Raw genomic sequence first — 20,109 nt, 5'->3', positions numbered from 1 at the left:
GCAACAATTCTTTGCAGCTTCTTTCCTTCTCCAACTGCTTGGTCCGGATGCTGTTCCAACACGAGCAAAGTCAAAAGCGCTTATACGAAACACAACATGAGTCGAAGTTCCCCTGATACAGACGAAGCATGAACCGAACGATAGCACCTTCGGCGTCCATCAACGCTGTCCTCGCCAACCAACACTATCGCTCTGAAAGAGAAGGATCCGCATCCAACCCCGATTCTCCCGTATCTCCCTCGCAACCCACGACGCCGCAATTCTCATGGCCCAGACGAGTCCGCAGTCCTGAACCCCATCTTCCACTGCGCAAGGCCTCGCCCGAGCGACTAAGGCAGAGAATGCCTAGCCTGTCTACCCAGAAGACGAGACAAAAGCCTGCGCCGCTGTTCATCACCACAAATGGGGGCAGGGAGGCTTTGGGGCCTGCAACAACTGGCAGTGTAGCCCCGCCGCACAGCTCGAGGGTCAATGTCAAGAGCAACAAATGGTGGGAAGACACCGATGACGAGAGCCCTGCCCGTCAACGCAACTTCTCCGCCGTGGAACCTCGCTCTCGACCGCGTGAGTTGTCGATCGCTGATGCCACACTCAAGCGACAGGGCAGCTGGCCATTGGAGGATCACACTGCCTCGATTCCCTTACCCGAAATGGATCGAAACGAGACTCGCACCAGCTACCGCTCGCAAATGACGTCCACCAGCAGCCACATGGATTCAACAACTGGCACGACACGTAGCAGCGTTGCAACAGCAGATAGCTCAGTCTCGGACTGTGTCAAGATCGACTATGTTGACGAAGAGGAGGATGAGGAAGCCATGGCTAGATACGAAGATGAGTTGCTGGACATGTACATTGCCGGCTTCAGCACTCCTGTAAATCTCAGTGTTGACTTGCGCGAATCAATGCGAAAGTCGATGCGTCTGAGCATGGCCAACTCTCGTACAAACAGCTTCCTGCACGCTCCGAAGAGCAGCGTCGATACTCTGGGTGTCCGTCCCGGCACGTCACCATCCACGAGCGAAGTGGGCAGCTCTCACAGACGCAGTCACTCTGCTAGTGTCATTGATCGCAAGAGCATTCTCGCAGATGCCAATCTCACAATCTTCGACAGGAACAACAAGCCTTCGTTATCGCACAGCCGAACATCGACGCAGATCCTCAGTGGTCGCGAACTACCGCCATTAGACCTACCAGTCGACCCGATTACCGTCGAACCTCCCTCTGTCACATCACCCATCATCGAATCTCCAATCAGCAGCAGCATCCCGCTACCTCCCTCGAAACCCGTACCTCGCGACCGCTACGGCTTCAAAAAGACCTCGTTACATATAGCCGTCGAAGACTACGATGCCTGGGAAAAGGAATACAATGTCCATCTTGAGCGAAGGCGGGCCAAGTGGAACGTCCTGATGAGACAATTCGGCTACACGACAGAGAACCCTACACGTTTCCCGACAAAGTCTGAGAAAATCAAGAGATATGTACGCAAGGGTATTCCGCCAGACTGGCGAGGCGCTGCCTGGTTCTGGTATGCTGGAGGTCCGAAGAAGTTGGCCGAGGATCCTGGATTGTACTGGAACCTGCTCAAGCAGGTCAATCAGGGTGCTTTGAGCGACAACGACCGCGAACACATTGAGCGCGATCTCAATCGTACGTTCCCGGACAACGATCGTTTCAAGCCCGACAATCGACCCACAACCTCAGAGCAAAGTCGCGGCATTGGCGAGACCGAGAACGAGACGTCCATGATCAAGGCTCTGCGACGGATATTACAAGCCTTTGCCGTACACAACCCGAACATCGGATATTGCCAAAGCCTCAACTTCATCGCCGGCCTCCTCCTGCTTTTCCTCAACGAGGACGAGGAAAAGGCCTTTGTCTTGCTAAATGTTGTGACCAACGAGCATCTTCCCGGCACCCATGGTGTCGCCCTCGAAGGAGCAAACATCGACATCGCCGTGCTCATGACCTCGATCAAAGAATCTCTCCCCACCATCTGGGCAAAACTAGACGATAAACCCGGCACGCCTGCTGCTGGAGCACCTACCCGTCTCCCTACTGTCAGCTTGGCAACAACAGCATGGTTCATGTCCCTCTTCGTTGGCACCTTGCCCATCGAATGCGTCTTGAGAGTTTGGGACTGCCTCTTCTTCGAAGGTTCCAAGACCCTTTTCCGTGTCGCCCTAGCCATCTTCAAATCTGGCGAACACGACATCAAAGCTGTTTCTGATCCCATGGAGATCTTCCAGCTTGTCCAAACAATGCCTAGGGGTATGTTGGACGCTAATGCGCTTATGGAGACTTGTTTCCGCAAGCGAGGTGGCTTTGGAGGATTGAGTCAGGATGTTGTTGAGAAGAGAAGGGAGGAAGGCAGAGTGGCTACACGTGCTGGCAGGACGTTGACCGCTGGCCCGGAACTCAGGGGTAGAGGTGAGGATGGAAGAAGAAGTTTCATGAGAGCGAAGAGTAAGACCAGATTTTCGAGACGGCAGACCAAGGGGGCGTGAGATTGGACCTCATTGACAGGCTTTTTTTGTGGATAATGTCTTTTTTTCTTTCCTGTCTTGTTTTCGACTTTGATGGACTCTTTGAGAGTTTGGCATGGTGTTGTTGGCGTGACGGGCTCTTTACTTCTCTGTTGGGCAAGCGACTCGAGCATGCCTGTTGCTCCGCATACATTCTTCTTCTTCTTCATTACATAACTCCTTTTTCTTGAACTGATGTTTTGACCCTACAAGCTCTTTTCTCTCTTCCTTTGTTCCTCATTATTCTTTTGGTACTCCCAACAACACTTCCATACGTGCAACATCGCTCCCCTCCCCTTTTTTTCTTCTTCCATCTGATTTTAACACATCAAGAAAACCATGCAATATTTGCGGCACATGTGCATTTGCTGTGCAACTCGAATCTCTTTTTCGTCACCGAATCAAATCTTGCTCAAAAAAATCCCCCCTATACCTATAACCAGCCCAGATTGATGAATCACCAATACCACGAAGCATGAAAAAAAATTTCAAACATAAAGTTGCTCAAATATGCGGTTTGATGATGGAGGCAGAGATTTTCCTTGTCGAGAGTCAGTTGGTTCGTCGTCTTCTTTGTGGGTATAAAAGGCAGATGTATTCCTGCTTTTTGGGTCTTTCCTTTTTCTTCATACATACGGATCAAAAACCACAAAAGATCACGAAAGGGAACAAAAAATTTAATCTTCCAAGAGCAAAAAGCTTCCAAACTCACCAATATACCTTCAACTTCAACGATCTCATCGCACAATGAAACTCACACTTTTCACCACTCTGGCCTTCGCTGTCGCCGCCCTCGCCACAGTGAACCCCGACACTTTCGCCACGGCTACGAGAGTGGGAAGTGTGGAAATGCGCACTGCACGCACTTCTACACCCACTGCCACGTTTGCTGCTCCTGAAATTACGGCTAGAGCTGTTATTGGAGATCCGGTGTCTACTGGAAAGGGAGATAAGGAGACCAAGGGCAAGGATACCAGGGTTATCAGGAGTTATTCGGGGTGGAATTACAGTTGTTCTGGTCCGGATTGTTGAGATGAGGATGCTTGGAAAAGACGCAATGCTTGGAGGGATGAAGGGTGTAGGAGTGTCGGATGGATGATGGGGTTATGGGGTTATGGGGTTGAAAGATTGGTGTGGAGGGTGGGAAGATTTTGGTTGTCGTCTGAGATTGGGAGGTGCATGGATTACTGGACATGTGCTGGTCTTTATGAAAGTTTGTCGATTCTGATAGATATAAACATGAAATCAGTAGGGTCTGTTACCGAAAGCAGTATAATTGTACTTGGTATTCCTTACAAAAGCTCCTCGAGTGCCTTCGCCATATCACTCATCGATCTTGTCTTCCTCAACGGCGCCTTGACAGCAGTCTTGTCCTTACTCAAACTCTTCAAGAATTTCTCTCTGTTCCCTCCGACCAAATTCAAATGCTCAGCTACAGTCGTAGCAGGCGTCTGCGCTAACCACTGCTCAGTGCTGAAATCCTCAAATTTCGCAGCTTTGAACATTTCCAACATCTCCACTGGCTCGTCTCCGATATTCTCGACATAGTGGGCGTTGTTTTTGGGCACGATACCTACATCGCCGGCTTGATAGTTGAACGTGCGTGCATTGCCTGAAGCTGCGAAGATTGTGATTCTGGCACGGCCGCGGAGGAAAAATGACCATTCATCTGCGTTTGGGTGCCAGTGCATTTCACGGAGACAGCCTGGGTTTATGATGACGTGTGCTGCGGCGGTGGTTTTGGAGACGGGGAAGTTGGATGTATCTGTTATGCGAACCTCGCCGCCTGGGAACTTTTTGGGTTCTTGCTTGAGCATGCGGTGGGTGAAGCGGTGTTTTGATCTGGTGACTTTCTTGCGGTCGTCTTCGAGTGAACCAGGAATGGTGCCTTGGAAGATGTATTTCTCTTTTTCGGACAGGGAGTTGAACACTTCTTCGTCGACACGGAAGTTCTTGGCCAAGATGGACTTTGGAGTACGAGCGATGTAGTCGGTAAGTAGGAACGTGCTGTCTTCGGAGAAACTGCCATCGTCAAAGATCAATAGGAACTCCACGCCTTCCTTTCCTGTGCCTTGGATACCGTGAGGGAAGCCGGTAGGGAAATACCAGAGGTCGCCTTCTTCAAGATCATCGATGTATGAGCCACCTTCGAGATCGAGGACGCTGATGCGGCATTGGCCTTTAATGATGTACGCCCATTCTGATTCATTGTGCCAGTGGAGTTCGCGGTAGACGCCAGGACCGAGACGCATGTTGACGCCAGCGAGCTCCTTGGAAGTCGGAAGTTCGCGGACGGTAGTCTCTCTCGCCCAGCCTCCTTCTTCGAGACGTACGTGTGAGTCGGTGAATGACCTGTCTTGTTGAGCTCCTGGTCATTGGTATGGGGTATTTCTCATCGCTCACCACTTCATGTTCGGCATCTTTCCATGATCGGTGTCAGGTGGGCATACGGTATCTGGCTCCTGACGCATACGATCCGGGTTCTGAGGTCCGAGGATATCATTGCCTTTCCTGCCACGTTTGGGTACGGGACTGATCGCAAACATTAGCAAAGGCAACGTAGACATAGAATTGAATTAGACCGAGCTCTCGGCTTGTTCAAACGCCTTTCTGACCAGCTAACAAAAGGCGAAATGTTGCTCGTGTCGGTGTGACTATCCAAGGAGAGTATGTATCAATGGCTCCCTCAATGGTGACATTTTGAACAGAAAAAGACTAAGGCCTTTCGACGGCCTGCTTGACACCTCGCTCAGGGGAAGAGAGAAAGAGGGCAAGCGACAAGTTGTGCACTCACATTGATTCCTCATCTTTGTTTGCGTTGTCATATGCATCAAGGGCTTCAAGCAGCTTAAGGCTAGCAGCTCGTCTTTCCTCGAGGACGCTCTTTGGAAATTTGGTCATTGTTGGTGGTAGTGTTGATTGGGTCGTGAAAGGAACAAGATTGAGGATGTGGGATGTTCTTAAAAGAGCAGAGTCAATGACCCGATAGTCCGTAATGCTGTCAACAATCTGGCGGCTATTGGTCTGTTATGGGGTACGTCATAAAACCTGCGGGGAAGCCGCGAGGGCATGTTCGGGGTCAAGTTCCGTTCTTGACAGCTTCTCCTTCCATTCTTCTCGAGATCAACACCGAAAGGCCATCATCCAGCTGTTGCAACGGCCTCTCAAGCGTATTTCGAGCAGCTGCAGTACACAGAGCTGCATCAACCAAACTGCATGGGAAGCGTGTCACCTCTAGAGAGCGTCTTGTCGTGGCATCGCTGGATCCCATTCTACCTACAAATCTCCATCAGTCGAGCTCCCTGGAGTACAGGCTCAACGCGTCAGCTCTTGGTAGGGCTATGAGTTTTTGCAAGGACGACAAGGCCTACTAAGTGTGTTATACGAGAATTTTCTTGATTTTGAGATACCATCAAGGTAGGCAAAGCCGGCTGGAACGGATCATGAAGCACAAGTCTCGACTTGAGAACAAGGGCTTAGTGATGTTTCGTCGCACAAGTCTGCTCCATGGACATGACGAGCTCATTTCTTGGTGTTGCACTGCATACATACAACCTAATTTTGTGTGTCCGTGAGAGTGGTTGGTACCTTGCAGATTTTCTGTTCTCCAAGCATTGTCCTGCCGGCATCCGAGGCTTGACTCGACAATGATGACGACAGCGCATTTTGTGCACAGACTCTAAATTATCCTCTGCCAACATCAATGACCGCTGTACTTTCAGTTTCTTGTGTATACAGCAAAAATGCCGGACGTCGAGGATAATCAGGAATTGGAACAGAGCAAACTGAGCTCATTGCGGGACCACTTTGACGCAGAACTTACAGAATCATGGGCCGACTCGGTACTCATCGTCAGTAGCTTCATCACCGGGCTCTTGGACTCGGCGGTATTCAACGTATGGTCATGCTTCGTGTCGATGCAGACAGGTAAGATACTTTACCCTTATCGCATGATTTTTTTGACCAACATTGATAGGCAACACGCTCTATCTCGGCCTCGGTGTTTCTGGTCAACCCAAAAGTTCACCATGGCGATGGGCAAAATCTGGCATGTCCATCATCTCATTCGTGGTCGGAGCATTCATCTTCAGTCGATTCATGAGATGGCTTGGACCCCTTCGTCGAAGCACAATGGTCTACTCATGGCTGATCCAGGCTGTTTTGATATACATTTGCGCTGCACTAGAAGACACTGGAGTTGTGCCCAATGATGCAGGCGACAATTTGCCCAACAGCTTCATCGTTCTCCTGCCTTTAAGTTTGCTATCCATCCAGTCTGCCGGACAGATGGCCATGTCCAGAATCCTTGGCTACGGAGAAGTCACCAGTGTCGTCCTTACGAGCGCATACTTCGATCTGGTTTTCGACAACGAAGTCTTCACAGCAGCACCGACTCGCAACGTCAAGCGCAACCGCAGGATCGGAAGCATGGTTATGGTGGTTTTAGGCGCAATTGCCGGCGGCTTTTTGACCCAGGACGAGGATATCTCCAAGGTCCTATGGTTCGCCGGTTCGCTCAAAGTGGCTATCGCTATCTTGTGGGTCTTCTGGAAGTCCAAGGGATCTGTCAGACTCGAGTAGTTGATTGTAGAGAACAAGTCCACGTGGAAGACGAGCGGAAGATTTGCTGACAGGCGCCATCTTGGTACGAAATTGGCAATGACGCTTGTTATCCTCCGGCCCGATATATTCCCAAAGACTAAATAGCAAGATGGGAACACAAAGAACATGTGCCCTAATCATTGATCACTCAGCGTCTGCTGGTATCCTATCGTGTCGTGTTCGAGAAGTCAGTCTTGGTCGAATCTTAAGTATCCGCATGTGGCTGTTGATTGCTGCAAAATCTGGCGACGGACTGAGCAGGTGGAGTGGAAGAGATGGTATAAGCGTTGGCTTGTTAAATCTACTGCAATCAATCGCAAAAGCGAGTGCCCAGCATGCACGCCATATGGATAAGCACGGGTGGCAGATCATCTATATTATCTCCAGATTTGCGCAATACACTCGCGAAGACTTGGTGAATAACCGTTTCCTTGTCGGAAGACATTTGCCATCTGCCGAAGACTAAATCTCGACAAACAGGTCGAGTATGGTAAACGCATGGGCAGCGAATCTCATCATTGTCTTACCTGCGAGTCGATCGTACATGGTCTCTTTGCTTTTGGGAGAATGATATCTCGGAACGATTTCCCTTTCTGTGTTGATTCATTTCATGATTTGACTTTCGAAGTGCTGTGGTGCAGTGTCATCTCGGCAGTGTTGACGGAAAAATTCACATTGTGAGCTTCCATCGCACGATTGATGAAACAGGTACTCCACCTTGCTCGAAGGATTGCATGCTTCATTTTTGGCGTATCTCGTACGTATCGCATGCACATACCAATGTTTATCATGCCCTCGAACTCAAGCACATTTATCCACCCTGGTGTTTGGTCAAAAGGGGAGTAAAGTGTGAGACAGGGTTGCTCTGCCGGCGCGGCAGAAGTCAAGCTTACATTTGGTAAGAACTTACCGACGCCACGGCCCACTCAAACGTCTTCTACCGTTCGAGACCCTCTAACCTTCGCTTGCTCAAACATACATGACATGTTCGCGTTCAGTTGCCTGCGAAGAGGATGTGTTGAGAAAGGTCCACTGCAAGAGTCTTTCCACTTGCTGTGTGACTTGTGTCGACAGCTCGGCGCCAATCTATTCATAGTCCGAGCAGCCGAGATGATCTGCCAGGGGGATCTGCGAGGCTAAACTTTGTAGCTTTGCATGGAGGAGAACTCATACCAGATGCATGATTGTATTGTCTCGGACTGGCGGATGAGTCTGGAATGATAGTGCTGGAGTGGCGATACGAGTCCGGAGTTGCACCTCGTCGTTGATGCATCACCTTCAAAGTCGAGCACAGGATACTGTTCCGACGGAGTGGGTGCGAGCTCAAGATCTCACCAGATCTTTGCAACGCTTGTGAGTAACAAACGGCGGCCATGTGCGGTGTTGGGAACAAACAGAGCATGTGTTTGGCACGAGACGCATTGATCAAGATGTCTGAGCGCTCGCCGCACTCTAAACCGACTCCTCTGTGGAGGGAAAAATCAATCATTCCGCACGGAACCGCCATGTTCCTGACCATGATGGCGCATGTCATAGCAACACGATCCCGATGTGGTTCTGGACAAGGTGAGCAACAGACCATTCTGGATGTTGATCATTTCCTCTGCCCATGTACTATGCCGCTATGCGAAGCTACTTCTCCAAAATCGATAGAACCTGCCGTTCGACATGAAGTAGGTACATGCTTACACGAGGTCACCATGCATCGATCTTCGTACCTACTGCAGGAGAACTTCCCCATCTCTAAACGGCCTCCGAACGGCCTTCTGAATCGCATCGTAGAAACGTTGCTCAAGTCTCACTCCGATTCAATCCTACAGCGTTGCCGGTGCTTTCACGCAAAGGTCTCATTTCGAAACACAAGTCGGCGTGAAAATAGTTCATTCTTTGGTCGAAGTCATCCAGTCAAAAAGTAACGGGCTCCAGCCATTGCCGAGTCAGGTCGGAACATTCTTGCCGCCGTACCTGGACGCCATTTTCTGGGACGGCACGGGCTGGTCCTGCAAAAGGTTCGGTGCCGTCCGTAGGTGGTCCAGTTCCACCTCTGGTCTTTGAGTTTTTCTTGCCAAAATAGTGCTCCATATGCACCTCGTGCACGATCTAAGCTCGAAACATCAAGAAGATCCATTATTACAACGCCAAGCTTGCCGACGTGCGGCGTGGTACGGCCCATACGGCAGGCATAGGCTGTAGACTATTGTCTCACCTACTGGATTTGAGATCCCAGTCTCCGCCAAGGAAGTCTGTGAGTATCTTGTTAGTGGTATGCGGTCCGTTCGTGATGAGCCGAGGGTACCTTTCCTATGGTACACAGCCCCGAGGACCTTCGCTTGACGGACGAGAACGATCATACCCACGATGATTGCATCACCCGAATCGAGAAGCAGAGACATCCACCGAGCTATTAGTAGAGCCTGTAGAGGTAAGCTGAGTATAAGTATCACCCTCTCCCACCATCAGGGAAGTGTTTTTTCTATCACTATCATTCGCTTTCGTTTCTCAACTACCTGTTCCTTCGTTCAATCAGGTATTCAAGATGCGTTCTACCACCTTCGCTCTGGCCGCCATTGCTGGCTTGGCCGCCGCTTCTCCCATGCCCCAGGACCTTGACTTTGCTCTTCTGGACGCCGCTCCCGAGGTCGCCACTGGTCCTACTGACATCGCTGTTGTCGACGAGGCCAGCATCATCTCCACTGTTGTTGCCTCCACCGTCGCTACTCCCAGCTCCACTGCCACCAGCGCTGCTGGCAAGCGTGACCTCGAGAAGCGTACCTTCGGCCTTTTCTCTCCTTTCTTCTTCTACAAGGGTCTTGAGTGTGAGATCTTCCACAACTGCGGCAGCAAGGGCAGCTCCCAGGGCGGCTGGGGTTGCGGTAAGCCCACTGAGACCAAGGCCACCTGGTCCTTGATCACCACCTCTGCTCCTCCTACCAGCATTCCCGCCTACTCCTACACCACCGACTCAGCTGCTGTCACCACCTCCGCCGCTGTCTCGACCTCTAGCTCGGTCCCTACCACCACCCAGGCTCCCAGCACCACCGCTGATGCCAACGCCCCTTGCCCTACTACTCCTGAGGATGGCACTTACTGCGGTTTCATCAACCCCGAGGATGCTTGCGCTCCTCAGCCCGGTGGTTACGGTCCTCAGGTCCAGCCCGACACTGTTGACGCCTTCTACTCTTACGCTCCCTTCCACTCTATGGCATCTGCTGCCCCTACCGTTGTCCCCAGCTCGGACAAGACCCAATACACTCAGGTCTTCAAGGATCTTGACGCTTCCGTCTCCGCCAACTCTTACATTGGTCTCTACACCTTGACTTCCTACTCTGCTCAGGAGTGTGCTGCCAAATGTGACGACACCGATCTCTGCACCTCGTTCAACCTGTACATCGAGCGTGATCCCAGCCTTGCCCCTGCCAACAACGATAACACCACCTACACTCCTTGGGAGACTTACTGCCCTAACCCTTCTTCTATCACCAACTACAAGTGCACCTTGTGGGGATCTTCTCTTTCTGTTGACGTTGCCACCAACAAGGGCGATTTCCGTGAAGAATTTTCCGTGGTAGTGACCGGAAGCAACGCTTACGACAAGACTAATGTCACGACACCCACTTGCGAGGTTCCCTCTGCTCCTGCCACCACTTCGGTCATCGTTCCCACCAAGTCTGCCGTCGCTCCTCCTCCCTGCAAGCAGCCTACCCTCAAGCCCGCCAAGAACTGCGGTCCCAAGGCCATCTCCGCCCCTAAGCACCACATGGGCAGCACCTTCATCCCTGGTCCTTTCCAAGCTAGCCATTGTTCGTCGTATGCAGCATCTCAGAACGTAATCAACAAGAACGCCGCCATCAAGGCTGGACAGCGCAGCTTCACTCCCTGCAGAATGTTCAACGCCTACTACTTGCACAAGGACAACAAGCCCTACGGTACCTACTGCTCGCTCTACGGTGCTGCTCTCGACAACTCCTGGGCCACTTTCGGTGGCAGCGGTCACTACCAGACCCACCAGTCCTGGACCTGGGAGCTCGACTTCGAGACCAAGTACTACAGCTGGTAAATCATTCGCAGCATTTCTCAGAACATGGAAAGCTTGATTGATTGAAGATGAGAGTGTTTGGAGACCGAAGAGTGTTTTTGATTGTCACTACCTAATTTCACGACTTTTGTAAAAGTATCAGATTTATGAACTATATCTTTTCTACCCATTTACAATTTGACCACACTCCTCAATTTGTGAACTTTATCAATCATCGACACATGCCATCGCTGAATCTGACTCGCGGTGTCGCTGATTTTACTATCCATGGAAATGCACAATGTTATTGAGAATGGATGAAGGTCCAGTGAGAGCCTGGAATTTGTTGATGTCGTCAAGGGGCAATTTACGCTCTCACTGGACTTCTTGGCAATTTCCAATAACTTTGTGCATGTTGATAGATAAATTTTCCGAGCATCAGGTGCTTGGGACGACTGCTGATTGCGCTTGATGTCAACTTCTCGCCATGCTAGTGAGACCATCGCTAGCCCATCGCCGACAAAGTCGGTAAACACATCACTCTGGACACAACATGCGAGCAATTTGACACCAAAGCACGGCAAACCAGCCACGTCTCGACGCTTTGTATGTAGTTTGCTGATAATTAGGCTCTTGCTAATTTGAGCGACCTCCGACTCGCAAGCGTATCGTCGATTTCGTCCTTGTAAGTCATCAAAAAAATTCGCTCGATGTTTGCTAACCATGAAAGCCTAATTGCCCGGAGCTCTTGCTATACAGGTGTCAACAATGATCGCGGACCGTCTGGTCTACAACACCCAGCAGTAACGCCGTCCACATGATTATCCACGTCAATCATTGCGCAGGGGAGAATGAAGTACAACAACACCACGTCATCAATGGAAAAAATGTGCATTTCCTCTGTCACAAGTTGCAGCTTTCACTCACTTCGTCTTGGACCTCCCATCTCCATCCGCTGCAAATCCATCACACTTCTTCCTTGCTTTGACACTCAATCACAAACTTATCTTTTGTCTACGCGCCATGAAGGACGAACAAAGCGGTCCCGGTGGTATCTGGCGCCTGAAGCAGTCCGCAAACTTAAGGCACATTACCGCTGATGCGCAGCCATCTGACAGCTTCCATGAGCGCATGGCTGAACATGCCGCATCAATCATGAAAGGTTTGATGAAAGTCAAAGCAACAAAGCAGGCTAGAGAAGCCCTTCGAACCGCAACTCTTTAACACGGCATCGCCGCCCGTCGTAACCCCACTCGCCCTGTCCACCCAGCGAATCTGCAGGCGCACAAGACGGCTTGCCAACGTCGTTCTGCTCTGCCATTGCCTACTTCTCTATTCTGCTCTGAGATCGCGGAAGGATATACCGTTCTCTCACCACTCAGCACAAGTACAAGACCATGCTCCATTCCTGGTCATCGAAGGATCTGACAGATCAGAGTCTGCAATGAGTGATGTGGTTCTCACGCACCCCCAAAACGCACCACATCCGTAGCCAATGTCCTCACCATGGCAAAGAGAGTCTCATGCGCCTAACATATTGCACAGCGCACTGGTCTATCAGTCCCGAGACTCTCGATTGTCTTTTGAGCCTGTCTCTAATCTCACTTCAGAACAGCTTCCCCTAGTTGAACTCGCTTTGTCAATCTGGGTAAGTACATCGTCCCATCGTGTCTTCTCGACCTCACAAAGCTGATGATTTATGTAGCATCGCACAGCGCACCGCCGCCACTCCAGCCGATCCAGCTCCGGCAGGCCGCCGCCGTCGTAATGCTCGCCCGAGAACCGAAGCGCAGTTGCAAAGAATGCAACAGAAGGAAGCCTATCTGGAGCGTAGGCGCGAGGCCAAAGTTGGCCGCGCAGAAGAGAACGCAAGAAAGCTGAGATCCAAGCGCCATGCGCAGATCGCCATCTTCTGTGGCACGACCACCTCGCTGGCACCGAGTGGCCCAGGCCAGGAAGTCTTCATCGCCCAGGATTTCCTAGGCAACCACCACTTCAAGAGAAGGGGACCAGGTGGCAGACTGAAGTTTGTCAACCGCGAAGGGATTCGCTACAAGAACGCGTTCGGCCACGAGGAGGCCAAGAAGCAGGCGACCGACCGCTTTATGCGGGCTCGCGCCCCGGAAAGAATGGAGGAGCAAGGTTGGCTCAGCAAGGCCGAAGCAGAGATGGCAGCCCACCACTCAGGAGCACGGGCCGCTGCTGTCAACCTCGCTATATAAGGAACCTGGGTTTCAGGCTGGCCCTGCTGGCCCAGTCGCAACAAATGAGCAGAAGACGGCACGTCTGGCCGCTGAAGCCATCTGTACCGCGTTCGAGGACGCCTACGACACCGAAGCAAGCCAAGCAGCCTTGTGCCATGGGGCCAACCTCTTCATGGCCCACCGCAACAGCTTCCCCAATGGCTTCAACAGCGCATACCTCGACCTGTTCCTGGCCACATACGCCGAGGCCATGACGTTCAAGCCCGAGCGCCGTCGCAACCTTGCCAAGACCGGCACCATCGAGGCCGTTGACCACGACGACGACGAGAAGGTCGACGAGATCATCCAGCTCGCAAGAGAGACGACGCTCTCCTAGTTTGGCACAGTACGGCCAGCGCGTCGTCACACTTGCTAACGTCGGCACTTTCCGCCGCCTTGCCCCCGTCGCCCACGCCGACGCTCTCCCTGACGTCCACGATCCCCAACTCCGTTCGGAGTTTGGAGAGGTCTGGGGTGTCCTCCGCTTCGCAACCAACACTCCACGGGGTCTACTCTCTGAGACAGAAATCCAAACCGGCATTGCCCAGCAGCGTGCCTTTTCAATCCCTTCTGACTTCAGCAACTGGGACACCTGGTTCCCTTCCCGGACCGCGGCTCTATCCCCAGCATCCCATACAGCTGCATCCCACGCGTCGGCGTTCGCGTCAAGGATGATGAGCTCGCAGACTGGGCCATCCTCAAGCTCAGAAGAACACAGCGTCTACTCAACGATCACATGGATGACGTTGTCGTCTTCTTCGTCTGGAAGGAGATCTGCCGCGCTGCGGTCAGTCAAGACTATGGCAAGATGGAGGTCTTGCTTGTGGACGCCAAGAGCGTGAAATATGGAACCCAATGAATGCTTTGAGAGAAGATGGCACAACATCGGACTCCCACTCCTCTCCAAAGGGTCTGAAGTAGCTGTGGAGGCAGGATGCTTCTCAAGGGCATCTGCGTATTCACTGAGAGCGGCATCTCTCCATCCTTTCTTTGGACGTTTCGTCAAAACTAAAAACATTATGCCTTTTGATGAACAGTGACACGGCGCCTCGTGAAGCTGAGAGGTCGATTCTGGTGCAACTCTTGTGCATCTGTGTTCACATTGCCGCTATCTAGGCAGCATCTTGAATGATGATCCCAAAAGCATTTTGAGGGCATAAGAAGGGGATGCTCAAGGAGTCAAGGCGATGCTCTCTTGGCTCGATTGACCACCAAGCCATCCGTGCAAAATGCACGATGATTTCGACAATTGCAATCAGAGTTGACACTGGATGGAGTGGAGTGGAGTAACCGTCTACTCCACTCCACTCCAGTGGAGTCTTGGCTGGAGTGGACTCCACTGGAGTCCAGAGCTGGAGTCCACTGGAGTCCAGTGGTAGTGGTACAAGGCCTCCGTGGAGTGACAACCGCCGTTCGAGCCCCGGTCGTAACGCACTTTATTCTTTTTGCACTTTGTCAAATACCATCTAAATCGTTCAAATCTTCAATAATAATTCGAAACAGCACATAGTTGTGTGTTTGCTCTGTTTGTTTCTACATCTCAGCCTCTTGTGGAACTAACTAAACGAGCTTAAAGGTCGTACCCAGATTCGTGATAATCCTATGTCTTATCTAGTTCTTAATACATTGCGCCTCTTTAATGGCCTCGCCGGATAGCTTACCTCTCTACGGTGTAACTATGTTGCCGTAGCTTAAGAAGACCCGCTTAGGTTCATTAGACATTGCCGGGATAGTAAAGAGATCTCGGGCCATTTTAGATAGGCGTAGGTAGGTATGTTTAATGCGTGCTTTTAACTAGAACTCTAGGGGGTGATAGACATTAGGAACCCTACCCTCTACGCACTATCTAGAGTACTCGTCGGTCTCTAGGGATGTAGTATAGAGGTCCTCCTCGTCTAATGTAATGTTAGTATCTATCTATGATGTTGCTTAAGTAGCTCGTTCCTCCTCTTCATTATCGGTTAAGGCCTCTAGTAGAAGTTAAGAATAATGCTATATCTAGAACTGGCGAACAGCGTGCTTAGATGATTTTATCTAGTCCTATCTTAACTTCCATTTTAATCTTAACTACTTCTAGGTGTATGCCGGATGTAGGACGACTACTACGACATAGATAGGAGATTAATCGGTAATCTTATAGTAGTCGTTCAACTTTTTCTAGGCTAGGTTAACGCCCGTTGCTAGCATACGGTATTCTAGGGTCTGCTTAGTCGGTATAGTCGGTTTTAGAGGAGGCGGCGTAGGAGGTAGTAGTATCGGTAAGGGAGGAGGCGCGGCCTAATTCCTTCTACCTCTAGCGGCCTTAACCGCCTTACGCATTAGTCGGTAAATAGGAAGGTCGTCGTCGAGGTCGATAGTCTAGGACTACAACTAGGACTAAGACTAAGAACTTGTAACTACTATGCTCTAGGATGCTAGTATATAGCTTATAAGGAGGGGGACGACTAAATAGTTTTGAACCGGTTTAATAATGACATACTACGCCTTAAGCTTTTTAAAATGAGTAAATAGACGCTCTATAGCAGGAATCACCTACTAGACTACTCTATAAGAAGTACTACTGCCGCGGCCTTTAAGGCGCTAAGTAAACTGCTATACTAGCTCCAAAATCTCGTAATATTGCGTTAGGATTACCTAGTCGTCTTAGGTAATAAAGTTAGTAAGGATAGCTAGCTTCTTGCGCATCTTCTTAGGTAGTAGTTTAGTGTCGAAATTAGTTAGCTTATTCTAATAGTCTTGCTAGTCTCTAAGTGTTTTATAATAGAAATCATTAATAGTAGGGCGAACTTTAATGAAGACCCTAAGGGCATTAAAAACCGAGTTCCATCGGGTATCATTAAAGGCATAGAGTTTAGTTACCTTAGTAAGTAATAGATGGTTAGCTTATGCCTTTTTAAAGGCCTCATTGCGCTAGGGCGATGCTCTAATATAGACGATTGTATTCCTAACTTTACCGAGAGGACTACGACGGCGCTAACATTTAAGTTCTTCTACAGTTAGCTTAACACTAGTAAGGGCTTTAAGGAAGGCTTCTTCATTAGTGCCCTATAGTAAGGCACGAGCAATAAGGTTAAAGATGTAACCGGCGTAGCGGAGTCGTCGTTTAGTTACGTTAAAGGTGAATTCGGCTACGAGAGCTTTAATATAGGTGTCGTTGTTTATAGCATTATCGGCAATAAAGAAACCGATATTATCCTATAAGTTAAAGCGAGTGATAATCTCTATAATAGTCTCTGTAATGTTAGCGCCTATATGTTTACCTTCCTACTAAGGTAGAGCAAGAAGGAAGGTCTTTAGATTGCTATACTTATTAGCAAAATGGTAGTTAACACTATATAATGCCCGGAGGTTCCTTAAAGTCTAGAGATTAAAGGAGAAGTAAATAGTAGAGGTAGCAGCGCGTAGGTGCTCTATAATAACACCGACGTGACTTTAGTAGACCTACGATATCTACTTACGGAGTGTTAAATAATAGGGAAGGCAACCGCGAGAGTCGACTACTAGATTAAGCATCTTTAAATAGTCTTATATATAAGGAGACTTAAGAAGACGGAAGGTAAGGTTCTTATATACAATAAGCGTAGTAACTACGCCCTTCTAAGCTACTTCATTAAAGACGGTTCTATAATGCGTAATGTCTTGCCTATAGGAAGAATTTAAGACTCGTAATGATGTAGGTTAACTAGAGACTTAGTCGGCGATACTACGAGTTCTCTTAAGGCGAGGGCCGTCCTTATTAATGTTATAAACATTAAGAAGGTGTATAATAGCACTATTAGTACTATTAGTAACGTTATAAGCATGCTTACGATAAGACCGCTGCTTATAACACCGGGTATAGACCTAATAATATTTTGGCGGAGTCTCCCCTCTTACTTGTATGCGCTAGCCGTACTTCTAGATAGGACTAGAGCTTGCCCCCTTACTATTAGGAACACGCTTAAGGGTTAGTATGCGAGACTAGTCGACGTCTTTATAGTAGCTAGTAGCTTCCTCCTCTTCTCGATCGACCTTAGGCGTAGTACTTCGAAAGTTAGTACTTCGTTAATATTAGGTTAGTACGTTTAGTACGGATGTCTATAGTGCTAAAGAGAGTGTATCTAAGAAAGTATAATCATCGGCTATAAGGTGGTGTTATAAGATAAATGTTAGGTTGTAGAAGGAAAATTCTTAATAGGTGCCCGTTATTAACACTTTCCTCGCTTCGCGTAACGTTAGAGTTAGCTAATTAGAGGCTCTATAGCCCGCCGGAAATAGCCGTTGACCAATCAGAGGCTGGCTTAGCAACGCCACTAGAGTCTACTAGAGTGCTGGAGTTAGGAGCATACTACTCCACTCTACTCTAACCCCCCTACTACTCCACTCCACTCCACTCTAGCACTAGAGTTTGGAGTGGAGTGGAGTTTTACTCCATCCACCGTCAACTCTGATTGCAATCGCATCCATAGAGAGCTAGTTGCCAAAACGGTCGAAGGGCTCTTCTGCCTCAATTCGTAATCTTCTCAGAATGTCCAAGCAGGAAACCACAACGGCCATCAGTGTCTTCATCAGCTTTCACACTGACGTCACTTCCATAGACCTCCAACACCGAGAAGCTCGTCTCATTCCTGCAGTTTCCGGTGTACCTCGGCCACGTCTGCCTTTGAACTCCAGAGGAATCATTCTTTCCGCCGTTAGGATCCATGGTCTTGACAAACGAGATCCAATAATCTTGCATCTTTGCGGCCAATTCCGGATCTTATGTCAGAGGAGCAGACGAGTTAAGGAAAGCGGCGCTAGCACCGTGGATTTGTGTGCTGGCTCTGAATATCATCTTGTAGACAGGAAGACCTGCATCACTGAATGCGGTGGCAAGCTGATAGGTAGGGCAATTGATGATGAGATCACCATAGACAGCTTGAGCACGCCAGGATATCGAGTTCGTGGACAAACCAGAAACATGCAAGGAGGACGGGAGAAAGGATATGATGGTAGAATTGAAGAAAGGATTAATGGAGAAGCTGCCCGTGGACGAATCGACATGATGAAGCTGGTCTAGGCGGCGGTTGAAACACTGCCGGGTGACGGCCATAGATTATACAGCTTCGAATTGGTCTATTGAAGAGTTCTGGTGCTGAAGTTGGAGAAGCCGGCTCTCTCAAAGGTGGTGTGATCGGTGATTAGCGGGACCTTGGCGAGATTTCCTGCTTCGAGTTCCTGGGAAGGAAGGTCTTGGATAATTCTGCCGTCAACTGCGGGACCATAGTAAAAGTATCCATATGCATAAAGACCTTGTGCGTAGCCAATCTCGTATGAGGCGTCGATAGCGTTCGTGAGTGCTTCTTCAGACAAGCTTCTGAGGCAAGTCAGGGTGGAACAATTGCTTGCTGATAAGATATCGGAATACTGTGCATTCAAAACGGTCTTCTTCTTGTAACTCTGCATCCAGGGGTACTCGGCGATCGCGGCTCTGAATGGTGGTGAAGGCTGCGCACCATACATGATCAGTTGATTGGCAACCGCACCACCACCTGCACTACCTCCCCAGATCGTAATCTTGGAAGGGTCACCGCCAAATGTACGAATGTTGCGCTGTACCCACTCGGTTGCGGCTCTCACGTCAAGCAATCCAGCATTGGGCGCACCGTCTTCCTCGATAGCATCAGGAGAGAGGAAACCATATCCACCAAGTCGATACTGGATAGTGACGAAGATCGTTCCGCCATCGGAGCGATTGACGGAATCTGATCCTGCAGCAGCGTTTGCACCATTACCGAGAGTGTAGCCAGGATTGCCAGAGGAGATGATACGGAAAAAAAGCTTGACCCGAAAGTAGGAGCATTATATACGCGACCCAGGAGGCTGGACCTCAGTGACCACGCCATGTTGGATGGAACAAGATTTCATGCTTGCAATGTCGTTCCTCTATCAGCGACTTGGGAAGAATACGGAGGCTGTTGATCATTGCTTCATTGGGAGCATTTTTCGGTGTTTGTTGTCTGATTAGCTGGCGCCGACGCAGGATAGTATCGGCAATGCTACAGATGTTTGGGAAGTGACCGAGTCTGGCTTGTACTGGAGATCTAACAAGTCGACTACTGGTAGTCTAAGGCGTTATTGAGTTAAGCTTAGACGTGCCTACCTCCTCCCAGCTGGGGTACACGGCGTTTATACGAACGATGGCACAGTCAAAAGGCGGATGTGACGGATGAGAATGGTAAACATGCCGATGGGATTGCCATCTGGTGGTTCCGCGTAGCGAGATTGATTCATCTGATGTAGTAATAGCGCTCGTGTAAAGAAGAACGCTCGACGAGGCTGAGAGGAGAGAGTGGAGAAGGAAAACCCCTCGGGGAAAGCTGGCATCAGAGGGGAGCACAAAATGAGGAAGAAGTAAAAAAGAAAGGAAAAAACAAAATAGACGCTCGGGGAGTGATGTGGGTGTTCCCCGAAAGTCAATCCGACGTGCTGTTCAATCCTTCGCCCGACCGCTCACGGCCGAGGTTCATCAACCAACCACAATACGGTCATGCTATTGGAAGAACCGAATAGAAGCCCTTGTTGCTTGAAAATTCCCATGAGTTCGGTTTAGGATGGCTTCCGATAGACGCGGGCCGGGGCAGAGCAGATGGTGAGCCTGAATAATCATCGAATTTGGCGTCGGAAGCTGTCCGATGAACCTTAAGACATAACTTCCATTGCTGTCAACATTTACAGCCAACTTGCAGCGTCATCGCATAGG

The 20,109-nt window shown here is 49.8% G+C and overlaps 8 protein-coding genes across 8 annotated transcripts; 5 read left to right on the top strand and 3 right to left on the bottom strand.

The window, feature by feature from the left end:
• Positions 1–929: 929 nt before the first annotated feature.
• M438DRAFT_265050 (RabGAP/TBC) lies at positions 930–2,510 on the top strand (the record flags this gene model as incomplete). The annotated part of the gene is made up of 1 exon (XM_029899990.1): positions 930–2,510. The coding sequence occupies one exon, from the start codon at positions 930–932 to the stop codon at positions 2,508–2,510; it is 1,581 nt and encodes a 526-aa protein (XP_029765100.1).
• Positions 2,511–3,237: 727 nt separating this feature from the next.
• M438DRAFT_342453 (uncharacterized protein) lies at positions 3,238–3,604 on the top strand. The gene has a single exon (XM_029904760.1). It carries the CDS (start codon positions 3,276–3,278, stop codon positions 3,558–3,560), a length of 285 nt encoding a protein of 94 aa, XP_029765099.1. The 5' UTR covers positions 3,238–3,275; the 3' UTR covers positions 3,561–3,604.
• Positions 3,605–3,745: 141 nt separating this feature from the next.
• M438DRAFT_311656 (oxalate decarboxylase family bicupin) lies at positions 3,746–5,480 on the bottom strand. The gene is made up of 3 exons (XM_029902481.1): positions 5,323–5,480; positions 4,932–5,060; positions 3,746–4,880 (listed from the first exon to the last, which is right to left on the bottom strand). The coding sequence occupies exons 1-3, from the start codon at positions 5,427–5,429 to the stop codon at positions 3,821–3,823; spliced, it is 1,296 nt and encodes a 431-aa protein (XP_029765098.1). The 5' UTR covers positions 5,430–5,480; the 3' UTR covers positions 3,746–3,820.
• Positions 5,481–6,251: 771 nt separating this feature from the next.
• M438DRAFT_362169 (uncharacterized protein) lies at positions 6,252–7,320 on the top strand. The gene is made up of 2 exons (XM_029907562.1): positions 6,252–6,455; positions 6,505–7,320. Exons 1-2 carry the CDS (start codon positions 6,272–6,274, stop codon positions 7,107–7,109), a joined length of 789 nt encoding a protein of 262 aa, XP_029765097.1. The 5' UTR covers positions 6,252–6,271; the 3' UTR covers positions 7,110–7,320.
• A 2,306-nt stretch (positions 7,321–9,626) lies between these two features.
• On the top strand, positions 9,627–11,329 carry M438DRAFT_342448 (uncharacterized protein). The gene has a single exon (XM_029904759.1). It carries the CDS (start codon positions 9,667–9,669, stop codon positions 11,185–11,187), a length of 1,521 nt encoding a protein of 506 aa, XP_029765096.1. The 5' UTR covers positions 9,627–9,666; the 3' UTR covers positions 11,188–11,329.
• A 436-nt stretch (positions 11,330–11,765) lies between these two features.
• Positions 11,766–14,284, top strand: M438DRAFT_362167 (uncharacterized protein). Its single transcript, XM_029907561.1, has 7 exons — positions 11,766–11,830; positions 11,876–12,307; positions 12,756–12,793; positions 12,861–13,349; positions 13,384–13,680; positions 13,736–13,983; positions 14,028–14,284. Exons 2-7 carry the CDS (start codon positions 12,169–12,171, stop codon positions 14,245–14,247), a joined length of 1,431 nt encoding a protein of 476 aa, XP_029765095.1. The 5' UTR covers positions 11,766–11,830; positions 11,876–12,168; the 3' UTR covers positions 14,248–14,284.
• A 3,412-nt stretch (positions 14,285–17,696) lies between these two features.
• On the bottom strand, positions 17,697–18,276 carry M438DRAFT_342445 (uncharacterized protein). Its single transcript, XM_029904758.1, has one exon. The coding sequence runs from the start codon at positions 18,103–18,105 to the stop codon at positions 17,875–17,877; it is 231 nt and encodes a 76-aa protein (XP_029765094.1). The 5' UTR covers positions 18,106–18,276; the 3' UTR covers positions 17,697–17,874.
• Positions 18,277–18,482: 206 nt separating this feature from the next.
• Positions 18,483–19,568, bottom strand: M438DRAFT_402686 (alpha/beta-hydrolase; the record flags this gene model as incomplete). The annotated part of the gene is made up of 2 exons (XM_029909611.1): positions 19,217–19,568; positions 18,483–19,187 (listed from the first exon to the last, which is right to left on the bottom strand). The coding sequence occupies exons 1-2, from the start codon at positions 19,250–19,252 to the stop codon at positions 18,483–18,485; spliced, it is 741 nt and encodes a 246-aa protein (XP_029765093.1). The 5' UTR covers positions 19,253–19,568.
• Positions 19,569–20,109: the final 541 nt, after the last annotated feature.

Source organism: Aureobasidium pullulans (genome assembly GCF_000721785.1).
Source record: "Aureobasidium pullulans EXF-150 unplaced genomic scaffold scaffold_2, whole genome shotgun sequence".
In the NCBI taxonomy this organism is placed as follows: Eukaryota; Fungi; Ascomycota; class Dothideomycetes; order Dothideales; family Saccotheciaceae; genus Aureobasidium; species Aureobasidium pullulans.
The sequence above is the reverse complement of the archived record's forward strand: the minus strand, read 5'-3'. Positions and strand labels throughout refer to the sequence as shown.

What these genes read in the sequence shown, in the direction of transcription:
- M438DRAFT_362167 (XM_029907561.1), top strand. Translation starts at nt 12,169, where the DNA reads ATGAAGGACGAACAAAGCGGTCCCGGTGGTATCTGGCGCCTGAAGCAG. An exon ending in TGCCGCATCAATCATGAAAG is followed by an intron (nt 12,308 to 12,755) that starts GTTTGATGAAAG and finishes ATCTCACTTCAG; the next exon opens with AACAGCTTCCCCTAGTTGAA. An exon ending in TTCAGCAACTGGGACACCTG is followed by an intron (nt 13,984 to 14,027) that starts GTTCCCTTCCCG and finishes CATCCCATACAG; the next exon opens with CTGCATCCCACGCGTCGGCG.
- M438DRAFT_342448 (XM_029904759.1), top strand. Translation starts at nt 9,667, where the DNA reads ATGCGTTCTACCACCTTCGCTCTGGCCGCCATTGCTGGCTTGGCCGCC.
- M438DRAFT_362169 (XM_029907562.1), top strand. Translation starts at nt 6,272, where the DNA reads ATGCCGGACGTCGAGGATAATCAGGAATTGGAACAGAGCAAACTGAGC. An exon ending in CTTCGTGTCGATGCAGACAG is followed by an intron (nt 6,456 to 6,504) that starts GTAAGATACTTT and finishes CAACATTGATAG; the next exon opens with GCAACACGCTCTATCTCGGC.
- M438DRAFT_342453 (XM_029904760.1), top strand. Translation starts at nt 3,276, where the DNA reads ATGAAACTCACACTTTTCACCACTCTGGCCTTCGCTGTCGCCGCCCTC.
- M438DRAFT_311656 (XM_029902481.1), bottom strand. Translation starts at nt 5,429, where the DNA reads ATGACCAAATTTCCAAAGAGCGTCCTCGAGGAAAGACGAGCTGCTAGC. An exon ending in AACAAAGATGAGGAATCAAT is followed by an intron (nt 5,061 to 5,322) that starts GTGAGTGCACAA and finishes GTTTGCGATCAG; the next exon opens with TCCCGTACCCAAACGTGGCA. An exon ending in AAGATGCCGAACATGAAGTG is followed by an intron (nt 4,881 to 4,931) that starts GTGAGCGATGAG and finishes TCAACAAGACAG; the next exon opens with GTCATTCACCGACTCACACG.
- M438DRAFT_342445 (XM_029904758.1), bottom strand. Translation starts at nt 18,105, where the DNA reads ATGCAAGATTATTGGATCTCGTTTGTCAAGACCATGGATCCTAACGGC.